This window comes from Eleginops maclovinus, chromosome 8, assembly GCF_036324505.1.
Source record: "Eleginops maclovinus isolate JMC-PN-2008 ecotype Puerto Natales chromosome 8, JC_Emac_rtc_rv5, whole genome shotgun sequence".
Classification (NCBI taxonomy): Eukaryota; Metazoa; Chordata; class Actinopteri; order Perciformes; family Eleginopidae; genus Eleginops; species Eleginops maclovinus.
Window position 1 is genome coordinate 5,470,332 of NC_086356.1, and position 17,522 is coordinate 5,487,853.

General features: G+C 40.7%; 2 protein-coding genes across 10 annotated transcripts in view; one reads left to right on the forward strand and one right to left on the reverse strand.

Annotated features, from left to right (window-relative positions):
- The window catches only part of LOC134868284 (coxsackievirus and adenovirus receptor homolog), a 114,160-nt gene extending 109,367 nt beyond the window's left edge, over nucleotides 1-4,793 (forward strand). For all 4 annotated transcript variants that reach the window (XM_063889304.1, XM_063889305.1, XM_063889307.1 and 1 more), the window contains one exon: nucleotides 4,253-4,793. In XM_063889304.1, coding sequence (XP_063745374.1) covers nucleotides 4,253-4,457 — 205 coding nt within the window. In that variant the 3' untranslated portion in view covers nucleotides 4,458-4,793. The remainder of the gene's footprint in view (nucleotides 1-4,252) is intronic.
- Nucleotides 4,794-5,193: 400 nt separating this feature from the next.
- The window catches only part of vav2 (vav 2 guanine nucleotide exchange factor), a 194,920-nt gene continuing 182,591 nt past the window's right edge, over nucleotides 5,194-17,522 (reverse strand). For 4 of the 6 annotated variants that reach the window (XM_063889294.1, XM_063889291.1, XM_063889293.1 and 1 more), the window contains 12 exons: nucleotides 17,364-17,452; nucleotides 16,420-16,433; nucleotides 16,261-16,279; nucleotides 15,429-15,556; nucleotides 13,133-13,204; nucleotides 12,916-12,977; nucleotides 12,526-12,642; nucleotides 11,539-11,626; nucleotides 11,326-11,449; nucleotides 9,492-9,578; nucleotides 8,974-9,128; nucleotides 5,194-7,225 (listed from right to left, as the gene is read on the reverse strand). In XM_063889294.1, coding sequence (XP_063745364.1) covers nucleotides 7,178-7,225; nucleotides 8,974-9,128; nucleotides 9,492-9,578; nucleotides 11,326-11,449; nucleotides 11,539-11,626; nucleotides 12,526-12,642; nucleotides 12,916-12,977; nucleotides 13,133-13,204; nucleotides 15,429-15,556; nucleotides 16,261-16,279; nucleotides 16,420-16,433; nucleotides 17,364-17,452 — 1,003 coding nt within the window. In that variant the 3' untranslated portion in view covers nucleotides 5,194-7,177. The remainder of the gene's footprint in view (nucleotides 7,226-8,973; nucleotides 9,129-9,491; nucleotides 9,579-11,325; nucleotides 11,450-11,538; nucleotides 11,627-12,525; nucleotides 12,643-12,915; nucleotides 12,978-13,132; nucleotides 13,205-15,428; nucleotides 15,557-16,260; nucleotides 16,280-16,419; nucleotides 16,434-17,363; nucleotides 17,453-17,522) is intronic. The other 2 variants (XM_063889296.1, XM_063889295.1) reach the window with 1 other exon arrangement.

Below are 17,522 nucleotides of genomic sequence, written 5' to 3' on the forward strand. Positions count from 1 at the left end.
CTGCTATTCATTTATCACCCAAAAGTCCCATGAGAAGGAAACTTCTGCCTCTGTTAGTGTCGCGTTGTTTCAACAGCTTGGCAATTTGTTAGAGGGCATGGACATATGGATTCCACATCATCGTGTGCGCAGACTTCCACATTTGCATTACTTAGCATAATATGGGTTTTGCTTTACGGCACAGTTAAGAAAACACACAAAGTCCACCAAACATAAAAAGACAGAGGCAATTAAAAATGTTGCTTACGAGATTTGGGACGACACACTCAAAAGCTTTCGGATAGAAATAGAATCAACGCTCCAGAGTTAAATAGAAATCAGGAAAAAGAAAAGAAAAGTGTCAATACAGACGGTGATAGACAACACAAACCTAGGTAGTTAGGATTTAATTTCCCAATGTCTCGATCTCACAGAAGGCCTCACAATGTGCCTCACAATGTGATGGAATCCTTGTTTTATGTGACAGCTTTCTTCTTCAGGTAAATTGATGCAGAAATAATGGCTGACATTAAAAATAGCATCAGTTCTGCTGTTTGCTCTACCTGAAAGCCGGAGTAGAAGTCATTAAAAGTTACCAACCTTTCCTTGATCTTCTCCATCTTCCTTGAGAGTTCAAACATGAGACCCTGTCACTGTGTAAAGAACTCTCCTGTGTGTTCGACGAGCAGCAGTGATGTACGCTTTATTAAATCCTGGAACAACACTGGTAAACTACATTTCAGAAATCCTCCTTTTGGCTTTAAAAAGACTTCTCTTCGTCGGCTACTGTACGTCTATTTAATTAGCTTTTATACATAGAGCTCAGTAAATACACCTACGAAATATACAGTTTGAATGATATGGCTGAAATAATGAGCAAAAAGAGCTGCCACCTAAAGCAAAACATGTGAAATACTCCTGCCTGTTTCTGCTATTTTTGCTCCGTCTCATCAACCATGAACTTGTGAGTGAAGTGCAAGCGGAAAGGGACGCTTTTATTTTTCTAACATCCTCCCTTTATGCAGATAGTTCTAATTTTGTGCTGAGTAACTGTGCTTGTACTGTTGTTAACAGCGAAGCGTTACAGATAAATGTAATCTGACTACAGAAACGCGCCGTTCAGAACCACATTCAGGAATCCTTCATTAGTCCCAAAGCGGGGAAATGTACATTTGTTACAGCAAGAGTGGCACAGCAGGTAAAAAAAAAAGGCATGTAATAACACAGAATAAGCTAACAGATTAATATGTTGAAGAAAAGCACACATCATACTAGAATACAAATACAGACAAATACGTAGGTTAGTAAGTATGACTTAAAATGATGAGCAGCAACTTCAGAACTATGTAATGTAAGGGGTTGAGACATTGTCTGTCATGTCTTTCACATAAAGGTGATAAATGCACAGTATTTAATAAATGTGTCTGTTTTGCACATTGTCGTTTAATTGCAAAACAAGCAACAACCCCAGCACTGACTTTGTCTGTAAACGTATGTGTATAAAATCATGTTTGCACAGCCTAGGACAGGAGGCCATCTGACCAATCACAGGGTCAGCTTTATCCTTAATCTTCAAATAATGATGTTGTTGTGAAAACATCATAAGTGTTAGTGTAGCACATGATGTCACTGTTGTAGATCTTCATAATGACCCGTGTGAGATAACAAAAAGCCCTGTCTCCTCTGTTTTACATCTCTCTTTGAAATAATTGAAGTGTAAAGTTTTCGCCCCTGTTCGTTTCTATGGTATGATTAAATTCTAGTACAGTTACAGAAATGCGTTGTAACCGTTTCCTCCTTCTGTAGTGTCATCTTTTATTTTTTCCAATTTATTTTTCATTTGAAGCAGGCAGCACAGCGTGCCCTCTACCCCGTGAATATATAAAAGCTTTTATTAAAAGGATCCATCTAAATGAATAACAATGTCACCCGGGGCCAGATGTAACATGTGGTTACAGAACGCTTGCTGTCCATTTGTTGGACAGATTGGATTGGTTAAGGTCATTTTAAGGTGAAATAAAAAGGAAAAGTGCATCAGGACAACATTTAAAACAATACTTCAATTTAAGTAAAGACTTGAAATGTGATATATTAGCCAAAATGAAGTGCATTGATGCATTGCTTCTGGAAATCTTGGATGTGTTTATGGTTTGAAGGTCCAGCAAAATCACTTCCAGACAAAACACTGATGCACAGTAAACTAGTGTTGTGTACGATAATGTCAGCAAACCCAAATTAAATGAGCTCGTATCCAGCCATCTCCTATATCCCGTCTCTCCATCGGGATTTGGCTCGTCCAGGTGCATTGTGGGGCTTTGGCTGCATCTCATGTTGTGCTCCATTGTTTGTGATTCGCCACACACACACATGCAACGGAAGTTGTTGTTTTCCCTTTAGTCATGAAAGTCCTTCGCCCAACTCGCAGGAGGTGTATTGTTTTCCAGAAGACCCAAGGTTGGTCGTAGCTACAGATTCGTCTGGATTGATGCCTCTCGCCGTGCTTTTGGGATGTTTGGCAGCCAAGGCTGTTCTGCCATTCAGTAGTCCTGGTATCAGTTGGGGTGGTGTCCAGAAAAGTGCTCCTGGATTTAAGGCGTTTGTGTTGTGCTCATGGAGCGGGTGCCGGTTGTCATTGGCCTGCTTTGTGCGCTCTGCTACATGTTCCCTGTTTCCTTTTGTACCGTTTTTAAGAATGCTTTCTGCATTGAAAGCTGTCCTTGGGTGCTTTGAAAGGCGCCTCTAAATGACATTTACTATGATTACATGAAGTTGCTGTAAGTGTGAAAACAGAGCCTTGAGTATTCGGCCTCACCTCATTCTTTCCGGACATGTGGAATTACATGTTCCCTAGTTTTTGTTTTTAACCTGAAATGCATTTGAAGGAATAATTACATAAATGGTAGACAGTTATTTATTGGGCTGAAACTCTAGCCTCTCTCAGCTGTAACTATTTAAAAAAAAAAAACAGCACCCTCTCAAACAAAAGGTCTGTTAATCATTTGGTCCTCAGAGCCGCTACAGGGCCGATGATCAGTAGCTGAACTCCCATCCTAACATCTCAGACAGGATTTGCATAAAAAACAGTGTACCAAAATATTCGGAGATATGGTTCATCTGAAGTTGAGACAGTCCGTGAGCTTTCAAAGTGGATGGGTACAGTCTGAGCGTAGGAGGACATTATTGTGCACAAGAGACAGAGAGACACTTCAAGCAACATCCCCTCTCCATATCTGCGACTAACAGGAGTTCAGTTCTCCTCTCATAAACATAGAAGAGAGGACGGCAGATCAGTCAGGATTTGAGCCAAGACAACAAACGCGCCTCTCAAATAGAGTTGACAGGGGAAGAAAAGTTCAGAAATAAGTTATGAATGGTATCAAATCACGTACTGTATCCTCCTTATTTAAAACAAACAAAAACTGTGAGGGAATATTATGAAGCTGTAATTATTTATATTAAAAAAAGCTCTTGTTTACCAGCAGAAGGTCTATCCGTCCTGCAGCCACATTAATGCAAAGCAGCTCCTGAGCTCGACTGTTGGCAGCGTGTCTCAGAGTGAAGACTGTACTGTTTGCTTCTTGCCAGAGTTTTCTGCTTGAAGCACTAGGGTGCCTTCCCTTCTTCCGTAGAGGACAAGCACAGTTTCAGTGAGAGGAGCCTCGAAATACTCAAACATGCTGCATGGTAAATATTGTCAACACTCCCACGTCTTAAAAAAACAACAACTAAAAATTCACCATTTCACTCTTCCTGTCAACCCTTAAGTCCTCTAACCCCCCATTTTTTGCTGGTCTTCTTTACCTTATTACCTTGTAAAGTGTCTTTCAGCTCTAGGAAAAGCACTATATAAATATCATGTATTATTATTACAATTACAATTACAATTAAGTACAAGCCCTGAGAAAAAAATCAGTTTACTGTATATTTTTTCTATCAGGAGCAAAGCCGCAGTGAAAGTTAGTTGTGCAATCGCCTTGGAAATCTAACTCTTCCGGACATGAAACAGAATAAGCTGTGTAATGAGGAAAACAAATGGTATTCTCTCCCCAATTCATTTGTAGCTAACATAAGCTAATTTGAATATAAACCCTGTGTACTATCGGGGGATGCAGCTCTACCCCACAGCTCCGTAAACAAGCTGTTCTGAGTTCACGCAAAACCATACAATTAAATGAGTCTAGCGATAATTCTGTGGAATTCAAATGAACTGAATTAATGTCCTCTCTATTAAAGACCTTTGACCGTCCCTCTGTTCCACTCTGATGTCACACAGGGAGGATGCTCCGCCTCCTGAGAGCCGCCCGGTCAGCCGGCGTACGAGCAGGAGCGCCAGCCAGCAGCCGGGGGCCGCTTACCGTCAGGTGGGCGGGACCGAGGTGAGCTCTCCCGACGACGGACACACACACTCTCCATCCAGCAACAGCCGGGGACACACACCGGACAAACACAGAGCAGAATGTGACGGATTCTCAGTGTGACAGTCAACCACAGAGCTTCACTGTAATGTTTCAACAGCAAGTAAAGACAGTTTAGACGCTTCAAAATGAAACCTGGAGCAGCAGGACTCTGCGTAGAGCCTAATTAAATTATTCGACTTGTGTGATCTTTTTGTAACATTGTTCATGTCAGTACTTTAGGATAATCGTACTCGAGTAGGAAGAGTTATTACAAAATGTAGGGTAATATCACTGTTTGTAAATCAACTAAAAATAACATGTTAAAGGGGCCTATTGTCCTTATAGGGGTTTTCCCTTTCCTGTTGTGTGTTATACAGGTTTTTATCCATGTGAATGGTCTTCAAAGGTTAAATAAAAGTTCCCTCCTATACATCCCCCCCTGCCTGAAACGCCTCCATTGGACTCATCTGTTTACTTCCTTATTATAGTAACATATGTAAAACCCGGGCCTCGAATGGCTAGAGCTCCAAGACATTGTACAGATAGGCTAAGGGGCGGGACATCTGAGCTGTTAAGCAATCACAACAGAGCTGGCCAGCTAACCAATCAGAGCAGACTGGGCTCTGGTTTCAGACAGAGGGTGAAAAGAGGTGCTGCTTTCGCGCAGGCAGGATGAGGAAAATAAAGAGCTTTTTGAACATTCAAGCATGGAGACATGTCACAGTAGAGGTACAACATACCAAGTTGCAAACATCTGAATATGTTGTTGTTTTCACCATTTTGTAATACAACTTTAAAAAAAAATGATAGTGTCAAATTTAAACCAAAGAGAAATATTTATTTCATGATAGACCTCATTGGAAATACTCAACCATTCAAAAAAATGTACACGATTAAGCACTTATTTTTTTCCAGGACGTATGGACAGGAGTTGAAATATCAATAGCCACATGCAATGGGATTTTGTCCACCATATAAACAGCGACTAGATCCCCCCCCTTTACTTAGACAACATGGAGGCTTCCTGTGTGTGTCCCCCCCCTCACACAGTGGTAGGACTTAGTGATTTTTTTTTGGGGGGGGGGAGGTCGACCTTTCTAATGTCACACATCATAGACAGTCAAAAGTTTAGAAACTAAACATACCAGCACCTTCTGCTCTGTTAGTGAGCCAGAGCCGCCGTGCTCAGTGTTTGCACTCTGCTTCCTCTGTTTCAGTTTTTTAGCAAGAAAACGAGAGGAGGTTTTATTTTAGCACTCTGTGACATTTTCAAACTTAGGAAAAGACATGTCAGTGTAAGCTGCTGAGGATTCATCAATATGAAAACGTGTAGGTGGGGGATATTAAGGCCAGATGCAAACAGTCAATATTCTGTATCTGAAATGAAATGTAAACAAATTTGAACTATTCTAATCTAACAGGGCCAATAAACATCTGAATAAGCATAAATAGAATTAGAGACTCGTCTTCTGTCAACAGGAAAGTGATGAAAGTTTAAAGTTGACTGCCGTCTGAATGACTGTAAAACCTGCATTCATAGCATGCCTTAATTAATGGAAGTACATGGAAACACTGAGCACGGCACCTTGGGAAAAACACAAAAGGTCTTCTTCTGTGGATTCAGGTTAATTAACACGTACATTTCCCTTCAGATTAAAAATCTTCTGACAGTTTTAATTTTTACCAGTCTGCACAGCACCATATTTCACGCATGAAAAATGATTTACATTAAGGGGGAGGCGAGAAAAATTAAAAACACCTGAACATCTGTAGAAACAAGGCAAAGTACAAAAATCAAAACAGACTCCATGCAGACATTAAAACATGGCTGAATTTGGCTTCAAATAAGAAAGTTCTTAAAAAATAATCTATGCACACACACAAAAAATAATCAGTGTGAAGTGGTTGTCCAGTGGGATGTCTCGATGGTTCCCTTTAGCATCCAGTTGGTTTCACCCATTGAACAGTGTGTGTGTTGATGGCTATAAAAACCTTTCTGAGTCCATCCAGTCACGGTTAGGATAAGGTAAATGTTTCACCGTCTCGTTTTCCAGGGCTCCGAGGGCTTGCCATCCCCTAGTAAGTGCCGCAGAACACCCCCCCCCCACCCCCGATCAGCAGTCCTCTGGCTGTGGATGAACTGTCTGTTTGTGGTTCAGTAAGCATGGACCATTCTTCAAAGGCACCGTACTGTACATTGGTCTGAGTGTGTGTGTGGGCTCATGCATACATGGAGAAGTAAAACCAGTCAACAATTCCCTCCACTGGTGTCAGCCCACAAGGCATCACCATGACAACTAAGGCAAAAATCTCTCCACATGAACACAGAGCATCTGTCTTTTTCTCCCCCCCTTATTTTAGTTTCATTGCTTCAGCTAAAATCCCCCACAATAATCATTAGTAATGATAATAATCTCTATTCAATAAATTATCTATACTGTACAATTATTTCACCTGGCGTAGACCTGCAACCAAGGGGAGCCTTTTCAAAGTAAAGCTATCCTGCCGTGTCCTCAGCTCATAGATCCAGGCTGACACTTTCTGCTTCTTCTTTCCTGTACAGAGATTAAACATCCTGCTAAAATAAGAAATGACAAATGTACAAACATAAGCAAAGCAGATGCATAATTGAAGATTGAGAAATGCGGTAAAAACACTTGGATTGGGTATCCAGCAAAAGAAACAACAGCAAAAGTTTTTTTTTTCCCTTGTGTTATTTCCTGGAGAGAGTGAGTGATTTCTCTGAGAACAGCAGAGCGATGATGGTTCCTGATTTAAGAGCGCCGGTAATCATCCCAGCATTACTGCCCTCCTTCTTCGTCCACGTACGTTGAGGGAAACCATCCGATCTGAAGCAGAAAACAGTAAGTATTAGTGTGTAAATATAAACAAAGTAATGTTCATTTAGAATCATTTATACATCGTTAGGGCATGTGGCTTTTTCTGAGCGGCCAGCATCCTTTTTAACATGGTAGAGGAAGTGTGGTTCATGCAGTTGCCTCAGTAAAAAGCACAGGAACACACACCATTTGTTGGAAAGTGCTTCGAGTTGACTATCTACATTTTTCAAAAAAGAGCTGGTGACGTTCCTGTAGAAGCTGGAGTATAAGCTTTTTTTCCCCCTGTCAGACAGACACCATCATAACAAAGACCCTGAGCCCGTTTGTCTGAGCAGATGGGCCGGTGGACAGTGGATGTGTCTGCCGGTGAGAGTTTTACTTTTATCGCATCACACGGATCGCCCTACAGCCGTCTGACTGAGCGGTGACACACTCATTCAACCTTAGTTTGAGAGAAGTCATTTTCCGGTTGGTTCTCACGGCGAAAAATCAATTTCCAACAACTATATAATAGCTCAAATAGATGGATAACAGGGGGCGAGGCTAGTCTGTTTTATAAAAAGTGGTGATACGTTGTCCAGATATCCTTGTCATAGAAATAGAGTGCACCTTTTTTAATGAAAAGCTGGGAAGAGGCTCTGCTCAGCAACTTTCTGCCAGAAACAAACACTATGTGGACACTGGGCCTTAGCGGTACATGCAAAACGTATAACACTTAAGTGAATGTATCTGACCGCTCTGATCTATTCGCTGAAATTAGCCAGACAATGTGCATATTTTTAGATAACTGTACAGCTTAGATGTCACAGCCTTTTAAAATAACTCTTCTACTAATTGTACTCCAGCCATTCTACAACTGTTAGTAAGTATCAAACTGTGTTACACTGTGATAAAGAAATAGGAATTATATTTGTATCACTAGCAAGCAGTCAAATGAGGGTATTGCAATCTGATTCATGCGGTTATCAAAAAGTAACACACTCTTCAGAGAAGTCATGTTGTCTGGAACACCGCTTGGCAAGGCATCAAATCAAACCTACAAAATAAAGGTTGACCAATGCTGCGTCATCAGATACTTATATGCTAAAGTGTAGAAAAAAAGGTGCCATATTACAACTACCCATGGGGCCGTTCTTATTATGTTAATACTGCCACTATTGGGATTGTGTCTTAATCCAAAATGGGGTAAATGTGAGTGAATTAACACGTCGCTCTGACCTATGAAAATGTCCTGCTTTAAGTGGTGTATTAACAAAAAAAGGTGCAAACTAACTGAATCACAAGGAGGGTCTTTGATTCAACTCAAATACAGAACCACTGATACACATTCAGTATAATTTGTTATCATAAGTGGCCACCAACATGGTTCATCTGACGATTGATGTCCTATTTCTGTTGAGGTCTCTTGGAGTAGTAATGTAAGATGGTGACCCGCTATAATAAAACCTAAATTAGACCGTGCAGTAGTTAGCACTGAATCTAGATCCAAATGTAAAGCTTAATTATTACTGTCTTTAGAATAAAAAGTAGACATTACATCCAGTTTGACTGCTACCCCTTTAAACTGACACAGGAAGCAAGGTTTTCATTTTCACACATCTGCTTTAGGAGTTATTTTAATATAAGTTTTATAATTGGTTGAATTAAGTCCCTCCACATGGATCTTGGACTGAACTTTAAAGACTACAGAAACCAGAACCATTTTTGTTCTGTTGACTTTAACCATCCCTGAATGAACAGACGTTTCATGTACTCACTCGTCCGTTGGCCTCTCCTTTCCACCAGCCCTGGTCTCCTCCGATCTTGCTGTAGATTTTGACGATGTCTCCCTCCCGCAGCGAAAGCTCTCTCATGTCTCTTGCTGCGAAATTATACCTTGCCACTGCTGTGCTGACCACCCGGGGAGTGAACACTGCGAGGGGAAACAACGGGAGCTCAGTCTTCTCACGTTGTTAGAAAATTGACACGTGTGAGAGGTGAAACAAGACATGGTGGTTAGAATTAGTTGTGAGGGATGATGGTCATTTCGGTGTTCAGCGTGACACAACACAGCCACACAGTGACAAATGAGCTCCATGTGAAAGGACAAGTTGTTTCATCACGGGAGAGGAAATTGCTTTTCTTCTTGTGATTTAATGAGCGGGTGTGATCACAATAAGATTCTTGGTAATGAAAAGAGAGCCACGGAGAACAATTAATGAGGTCGACAGCACAGACACTTAATATGGAATAACAGTGGGAAAACAGGGAGGAGCGAGAAGAGAAAGAAGAGTACCTGACCAAAAGGGAGCTGAGCTCTGAGAGGAGAAGTTGAGGCCCTGCGGACTGAGGAAGGAGAAGTTGTAGGAGGCGCAGGTGGCTGCTAGGAGAAGAAGAAGAGACAGAGAGGAGGAAATAAAGATGGAAATGCAGAGCTGGAGTCAGAGAAGCAAAAATAAAAAGGAGCACATTGAAGTTGTCTGAAAAGAGGGTAATCATTCTTTAATCGTGTCATGATTTGAAAGCTTTAGTCGCTTCCCTGAAAACAACAATTAAAAAACAATGTCAGTTCGTGACATACTGTCAGAGTGAACGGGTAAACAAACATTTTCCTTTCTATTTTACTCATTATTGTTCATTGTGTGACTTCTAAAAGTGAAACAGGAATTAAAATGTGACACCATCTGCTCTTTGTAGCACATCTCTGCTGCTGCACTTTTACACAACACTTCTCTGGACTCCATTACCAGACTGTCAGTGCATAATAGTGTGGAGAGCACAGCTTTTAAAAGGTAATAAGAGAAGCATCCCAATCCCACTGTTGCCATGCACACCTTCCACAGTGACATTACAACAAAAATGTGCGCTTGAGAGCACATTAGCAGCAGAGAAGACTCAATTGTCTCATTTCCAAATGCAGCCAAAAACCAGAGGCAGACAATCTGTCCGTGGAGGCCAGTTCCTCCTGCGGATCACACGGCTTCAGGACAGAAGCCAGTATTGATGCGGCCTAATGGCTGCCAGCTCACAGCCACAGGCCACTGAGTCAGCTGACAAACTCTTCCCCTTTGTCTCCCTCTCTTTATTTATTTCACACTGCTGGTCTCTCTCTTTGCCCTGTTCCCCTTGGGGCTTCCTCCAATCCTCTCGGTGTGAGTAACCGGCCAGTGTGTCCAATTTATTCTAGCCTCCCTAGCTAGCTATATCCACAGCAAAGATGGCAAGGGAATACATCTGTAAAATGGACACTGGTTTAACAATCATTCAGTCCATCAATCCAAAGAAGTTGGTACAATTTGGACCCTAGCCATGCCCTTCAGCTGTTGCTGGGGTGTACCCAGGTCAGATTGGACAATGTCTTCTCCTAGTTTGATGTGCTCTGCATAGTGCCAGAGGGATGTGTTCAGGAGTCATCTGCATAAGATGCCCAGACCAGATGTCTGACTTTGGAGAACAGCTCAACCTCTATATGATCTTTGTTTGAGCTTTGCCTAAAGATTAAAGATCATGACCACAGGGGAGGGTTTACATGATGCACATTCCTGAACATGTGCCACACCATCCCAAACAGCTGGTGGTAACACGCGTATATATCTGCTGCAATGTGTCGCAAAGACAGAAAGGATGATGACCACATCTACTGCATCTTACTTATTTATGTATGTATTATTTTGTTACATTGCTTTTTGAACTTCATAAAGCAATGTAACAAAATAATACATACATAAATAAGAGTATTGTAAACAATAAGGGATCCAGCTATTTATGGCTACATCTATACAGGGATGTAAATCATTTTAGATTTACAATGCTATTTATAAGGCTGAGTAAAGAAAAAGCACATTTAAGTTGCAACACAACAGAAACACATGTTATTCATCACAAACCAACATTTGAATGATATAAAAAACGTCATTTTATATAAAAACATTTGCAAAAATACGCAGAATTTCCAGCTCGGAAATGCTTTGGGCAAGTCAGTGCCTGAATCTTGCAGAATGAGCACAACCCAGGCTCTTCTAAACTTTCCAAATGAAATCAGACAGATCTAATCAAGTTGGGAGAGTCAAAAGAGTCTTTCCTGACAGTGGCTGAGGCTGCCGGGGGACAGAAACGTGCTGAGGGCTTACCTGGTGAGCGCGTGCTGGCCCGTGTGAGCGAGCGTTCTCTCGACTTGTACGGGTATCGCAGGGTGGTGTCTAACAACTTAAAGCTCTCCTTCAGTGAATGTGCCTGATAGTACTCCACCAGCTCCTGTTACAACAGAAAGCATAGAAGGATGATTGTAATTATCTCACTCTGACATGAAGGTATTAGTGTTTGTAGTTAAACACGTGACTTACCAAAAGACTCTCAAATTTCTTGGCCTCAGTGATGTGAATCCAGCTGTCCTTTTCAATGACTTTGATGTGTTTCACTTCATCATTGAATCTGTAAAGGAAGGAATCAATGAATCAAACATGGATTCAGCCTAAAACTCAAATCAAACTTTATTTAGTTTGTTCACAGTTTATGTAACACTTAAAACCAACTGTAATCAACACACACAGGACTGAATAAAACACGCATAAAGAATAAAATTAGATAAAAAAAAATAACAATAAAAAAAATACAATAAATAAAAAAAACTGAAAAATAATAAAATGCAAAATGAAGTAAGAAGAAAAAACACATAAAATTAGAATAAAAGAAATAAGAATAAAATAGAACAATTAAATAAAAAATGAAATAAGAATAAAGTAAAGAATAAATAACAATGAAAAAATAAATACATTTATAATAAACACAATTAAATTAAAAGCCACGTTAAAAAACTTGTGTTGGCTCTTAGTGTTTTCACTATCTGAAAACATTGTAGGTGATACAGATTCTTGATATTGTTTTCCTCTCTCATGTACCTTTGGTGCTGCTGTCAGCATGAAATTCAGTTTTGTATACCTGAAGGACTCACAGTTTTTTAAAGTAATTTTCACAAACTGATTTCATTATGTGTCTAAAGGCTGGTCCCCCCAGCCCGTTTGCACCAGTCTTAGAGACAAATGTGCAGAAGCATTCCTCCCAGTACACAGTGTGTGACAGTACAGTGTGTGACAGCTCCAGTCAGAGCTGGTGTATTTCTCTTTCAGATGCATTTTCTCAGAGGAAATTCACACAAATAAACAGGATTAAAAAAAAAAGCAATTACCGAGCGGTAATTAGCCGGAGCGGGAAGATGCTCGGAAAGAAGCTGACTGGGGCATCCCGTGAGAATTTGTATTCCCCATGAGAAGTGAATAAAACCACTTCCCCTGAGTTTCTCCCTCTCCCGTTGTACGATGTTGAACACTCACTTGATGCTGATGGCGAACCTCTCTGCCTCCGCCGTCCTCTCTCTGATAAGGTAGGTCCCGCTGATGTGGGATTTCAAAAGGTTATCGGCCTGCTGGCGCTCCATGTTCCCCGCAAACCTACAGAGGAGCAGAATGATGTCACCTTCAAACACAACGTGATTTACAATGCAACCACGTGCTGAAGGCTTAACACATCCTTGACATCAAACAGCCGTGTAGTAATTTGCCTTTTGATTGCGGTCATGTTTAGGGTCACTTCGCTTTGAATTGAAAAGGTGCGAAAAAACATTAGCGTGAAGATATCTGGAGTAATTAAAGATAGTGACCCCGGGCTATTAGCATAGTGTTCATCGAGATACATCCACACTCTTGAGATGTTAAGGGTCTTACCAAGGATATCCATAGTAGTCTGATTCCCTTGAGCACTGCCGGGTGGATAATGACTGGAAAGGCTGGAATAAATATACACTCACTTGTAAACAGAACAATGACATGGAGCAGAAGCATATTCATGTATGTCCCACATAGGAAGTTAAAGTGTACAAGGCCCTCGAGACACTGCAATGATTCTATTTTAACGTAAACATGCTGTATATAGGTGGCTTACCTTTGGGTCCAAACATGGCTTTACACAAGAATTGGGGAAGAAGCCGCTCTTTACTGTTTGTATCAGTTTTCCCTGAAAGAAAAAAAAGGCAAGGCGAGTTAATCGTAGGATATTTAAAATACTCTGTTAAGGGAAAGTGTTTAAGATAAGATGAAGAAATGCAATCAATTATTTAAGAAGAAAAATCGCATACAGTGCTGGAATAAACTGAATGAACCAACGTTAGATGTAAAGCAAAGCACACTCATAAATATCTCATGGCAGGATTAAACTGTTCAGTAGAGGGATAACCATGGGGTGAGATGAAATAGGACATATTATGCTAATTTAAAGGTTCATATTTGTATGTTGTGCCTCTACTGTGACATGTTTCCCGGCTTTAATGTGCAAAAAGCTCTTTATTTTCCTCATACTGCACCTCTTTTCACCCTCTGTCTGAAACCAGAGCCCAGTCTGCTCTGATTGCTTAGCTGGCCGTCTGTTTGTGATTAGTCAAACACTTAGAGCTTTGTCAGAAATGTCCCGCCCCTTGGAATATCATGCACAATGAGCTGGAGCGCTAGCCAATAGAAACGCAAGTGTTACATATTGATGTGACTATGTTAAAGGAGTAAATACAGGAGTCCATTCGAGGCGTTTCAGGCTGGGGGGAGGCAACCTTTGGGATTATCACACACTACAGGAAAGGGGAAAACATAATAGAGTCCCCTTTAAATGAATAGCCACAGCAAGTTGCCCAGAGTCACTATAAGGACAGCCAGCCTGAGAGGGTACAGGAGTCAGAGTGACAGCAGGGTTACAGCGGCTGTCACTCAGCCTGATTGACTGTAGAAGCCCCTGCAGGTCTGCTGGTAGAGCTCCATTGATTTTTAACTAAGAGAGGGCCAATGCTGTTGTTGAAGATACATAGAAGGCAGTAGAATAAATCAGGAGATTGATTGTCTCAGTAATGTCTGGTAATATCAGATTAGAATTCTCTGCACACAAAGATGTGTTAAAGGTCCTACAAGAGGAGGCAGGATAACTTGAATCACACAAACTCCCTTGGGTAGATTCAATATTATTTAAAGACGGGATCAAAATTTATCGCCTAAATATGCTGATAATTAACAAGATTCCTGCTCTAAAGGACGATAACCTTCATCATCCTTCATTCAAATTGGCTCTTAATTTACCATATTGCCTGTCTGGAACTGTGACCTAAGGCAAAATATCAGGATGTGTGCTGCATCTTTAAAGAAGGCAAAAAAGAAAGTCTGAAAATTGTTGTTATTCAGAATGAAGGTGCTTATGTAAAACAGGATGTTGAACACAATCGAGACAACCAAAGTCAGTCACATTCCTGGTTTAGACGCAGGCTTTTGTATGGTACAGCTTACAATAATATCCCTTTTGTAACTCCCAGCCATTCACTTACTCACATCTTGTTTTCTTCCATTTTTCGCTCATAAATATTCATAGATTTACCATGTATAATATCACCCCTAAGAGTAGCTATTTTAACTTGTGCCTTAACTTTACCAAATGTGTTTTTATTTGTACGGTTTGCAATTATCTTGAGCTAATCGAGATTGGATTACCTGTTAAATCACATACCCGTGTGCTGACGCTTCATTTATAGGGCAGCCAGTGTGAAATGTGTTTCCACATTCCAGACTCTGCTCTTACATTGGTTTCAGCGAAAGGTTTAACATTTCTGAGATGTGAAGACTGATATCGCTCTCATACAAGGCTATAGCCAGTCTAGCAGTCTAAAGGTTACAAAATACCAGCACCCAGAAGCTCAATGTTTAACACAGTACATCATGTTTTGTCTGTTTAAACACTAAGGTGTCAAATAAATAGTTGTTGTGGTTCCACAAAGTGTTGAACTGTATTTTGGAAAATGTCTTGACCCTGCCATGGACTTCCTGGAGTCTGTGCCAGCTGCCCAGCAACCTCTCAGTAATAAAAAGAGGAGTCACTGCACCCGGCCAAGTAAAAAACATCTTGGATGGATTACAAACAAGACATTAACAGGGGGTGGGAGTCGGGACTTTTTAAACTTTGGACGAAGCCAGGCTAAAGTGTAGGGATGTATCCCAGAGATCCAAAAGGGCTATGACTTCCCCTCTGCTCAAACAGTATGGATGTGATCAACCTCAACTTGTAAGCACTCAAAAGTAGTACTAATTGATTCATTTAAAGCTCAATATCACAAGTTCTCAATGTGCTGGAGGTCAGAGCCAGCCTGATATGCTCTTTATAATAAATAATCACACTCTACACATCAGATAAGAGTAATTGACAGCCGTACCTCCCACCACGGGGTGTCAGGATCTCCCTTCAGTAGCTCGATAAAATCTCCAGTTTGAAAACAGAGCGGCGTCTTCCCCGGGGGCGCTGGGGTGCCGTGGTAGTTCCTCACTGCCACCATCTTGGGGCCTGGAGACACAATCAAGTGTTTGCTGTGAGTATTGATGGAAGTAGCTAGAGTAACAGTCTCATTTTAATCTAAACTTATGCTGTGAACTCTAAACCGCACCTCTGAAGTAACAAATTGTGATTTAGGCTGATAAAGACAAGCCTGACCCATTAAAGAGGACATGGTAATTTTCCAGTCTATATTTGTATTCTGGGCCTCTGCTGTGACAAACAGGAAAGGGAAACCCCGAAACAGGACAATAGGGCCTCTTTAAGTGACGTAATTGTCCAAAAAAACATAACCACAACTCCCTGGGTTCAAATCGGGTTAAGCATCTCTTTCTCTGTTTACTTTCAAGTACCATATACAGCAAAAATACTAGATATTTCAAAGAAAATCAAGATAAACTTTGTCATTTTAAACTGTCTCGCCCTCTTGAGACTGATCGCCATGTTCTGATTTATTTTAACAACCTCCTATCTCAAATGTGTTCTGGTTTTTGCATGGCAGGTAATCTTATGAGCACATAGTATCTATATTTTGGTATGCACTGCCACCCTCCGTACACAGGTTGATGTGTTTTATTTTTGTTGTTCATGTGTATTGGGTACATCCACTAGATGGCAGGAGAGAGCTGTGCTGAAAACTCATGACATGACGGCTGACCGAATATGCAGCTTCCTAGGGAGGTGCTGTGTGTCATGTTCAAGTGACAGGATCTTACCTGATGATAATCCAGGATCCTGTACAAGAGAAACACATACTTGATCAGTTAAATGATCTCAAACTCAAGTCATATTTGTATGATTTAATGTTGAAGAAAAGGGACAATTAGAGAACATGTTAATGATATATTTCTGCAGTAAGTAAAGGGTCCACTCACCAAGTCAAGAGGATCTGAAACAAGAGACATAAAACAGTGACAGTGAGGAATGTGAATGAACACACCATTCATGATGTCATAAGTAGACTTTGCTTCATTTATATAAGGGTTATACCCCAAAAAGGTGGGCAAAAGCTGGTGAAAATAATCAGTCAGCTTTAGTCCCACACTGATCCAAACCCCCAGAGACCTACAAGCAGTTCACCTTTCAGGAACAGTAGGTTTGTGCTCGTCAACGCAGTGAAATGTCACGAATAATTTTTAATGAGATTAACAAAAACATCTCTGAAATAATCATATCATAATCACACCAATGAAGTCTGTCACACAAGATTGATTTATGATTTAATCCAAACATTGCCAAGCCTTGTACGGAAGCCCTGAGAGACAAGTGAGAACAATCAATAGTTATTGGAACTCTGATCTAATTGTTTATGAATTCAGAACATTTTTATTTTATTTGAATTTTGCCAGGTGAAAAAAAACGTCACAGAAAATGTAAACTCATAAATGCAATTTCTGCCCATTCAGAACGTGGAGTGTGGTGCACTATACCCTCTTGTGGCTGAAATAAGTACTATAACAACAAACGACAGACAGACAGACAGACAGACAGACAGACAGACAGACAGACAGACAGACAGACAGACAGATAGATAGAAAGAACAAATATCCTGGGAATTTTAAACATTTTTTATTAATCATTTCATTTAGAAAATACTATTCTAGCAAACAATTCTCTTGCACCCATACTTAAGTCATACACACAAGAAAGAAAATCATAAAGATCAGATTTAATAATTTGATTACCAGAATATATCGTTTTTATGCACTTGCCACCCAGGGCCTCCGTAGCCCTGACATCAACCCCGCAAATACAAAAAATATATATAAATAGAAACATAAAAAAGGGGTTTCTGCTAGCAGATTAAATGAACACCTACTTATTTTACAGATGGAGATGATTTCCAGACACTCTTTGTGTGCTCCTGTTCCACAGTGAGAGCAGTAGTACCCCTGGTAGAAGATGCCCCTAGAGGACACACACACACACACACACACACACACACACACACACACACACACACACACACACACACACA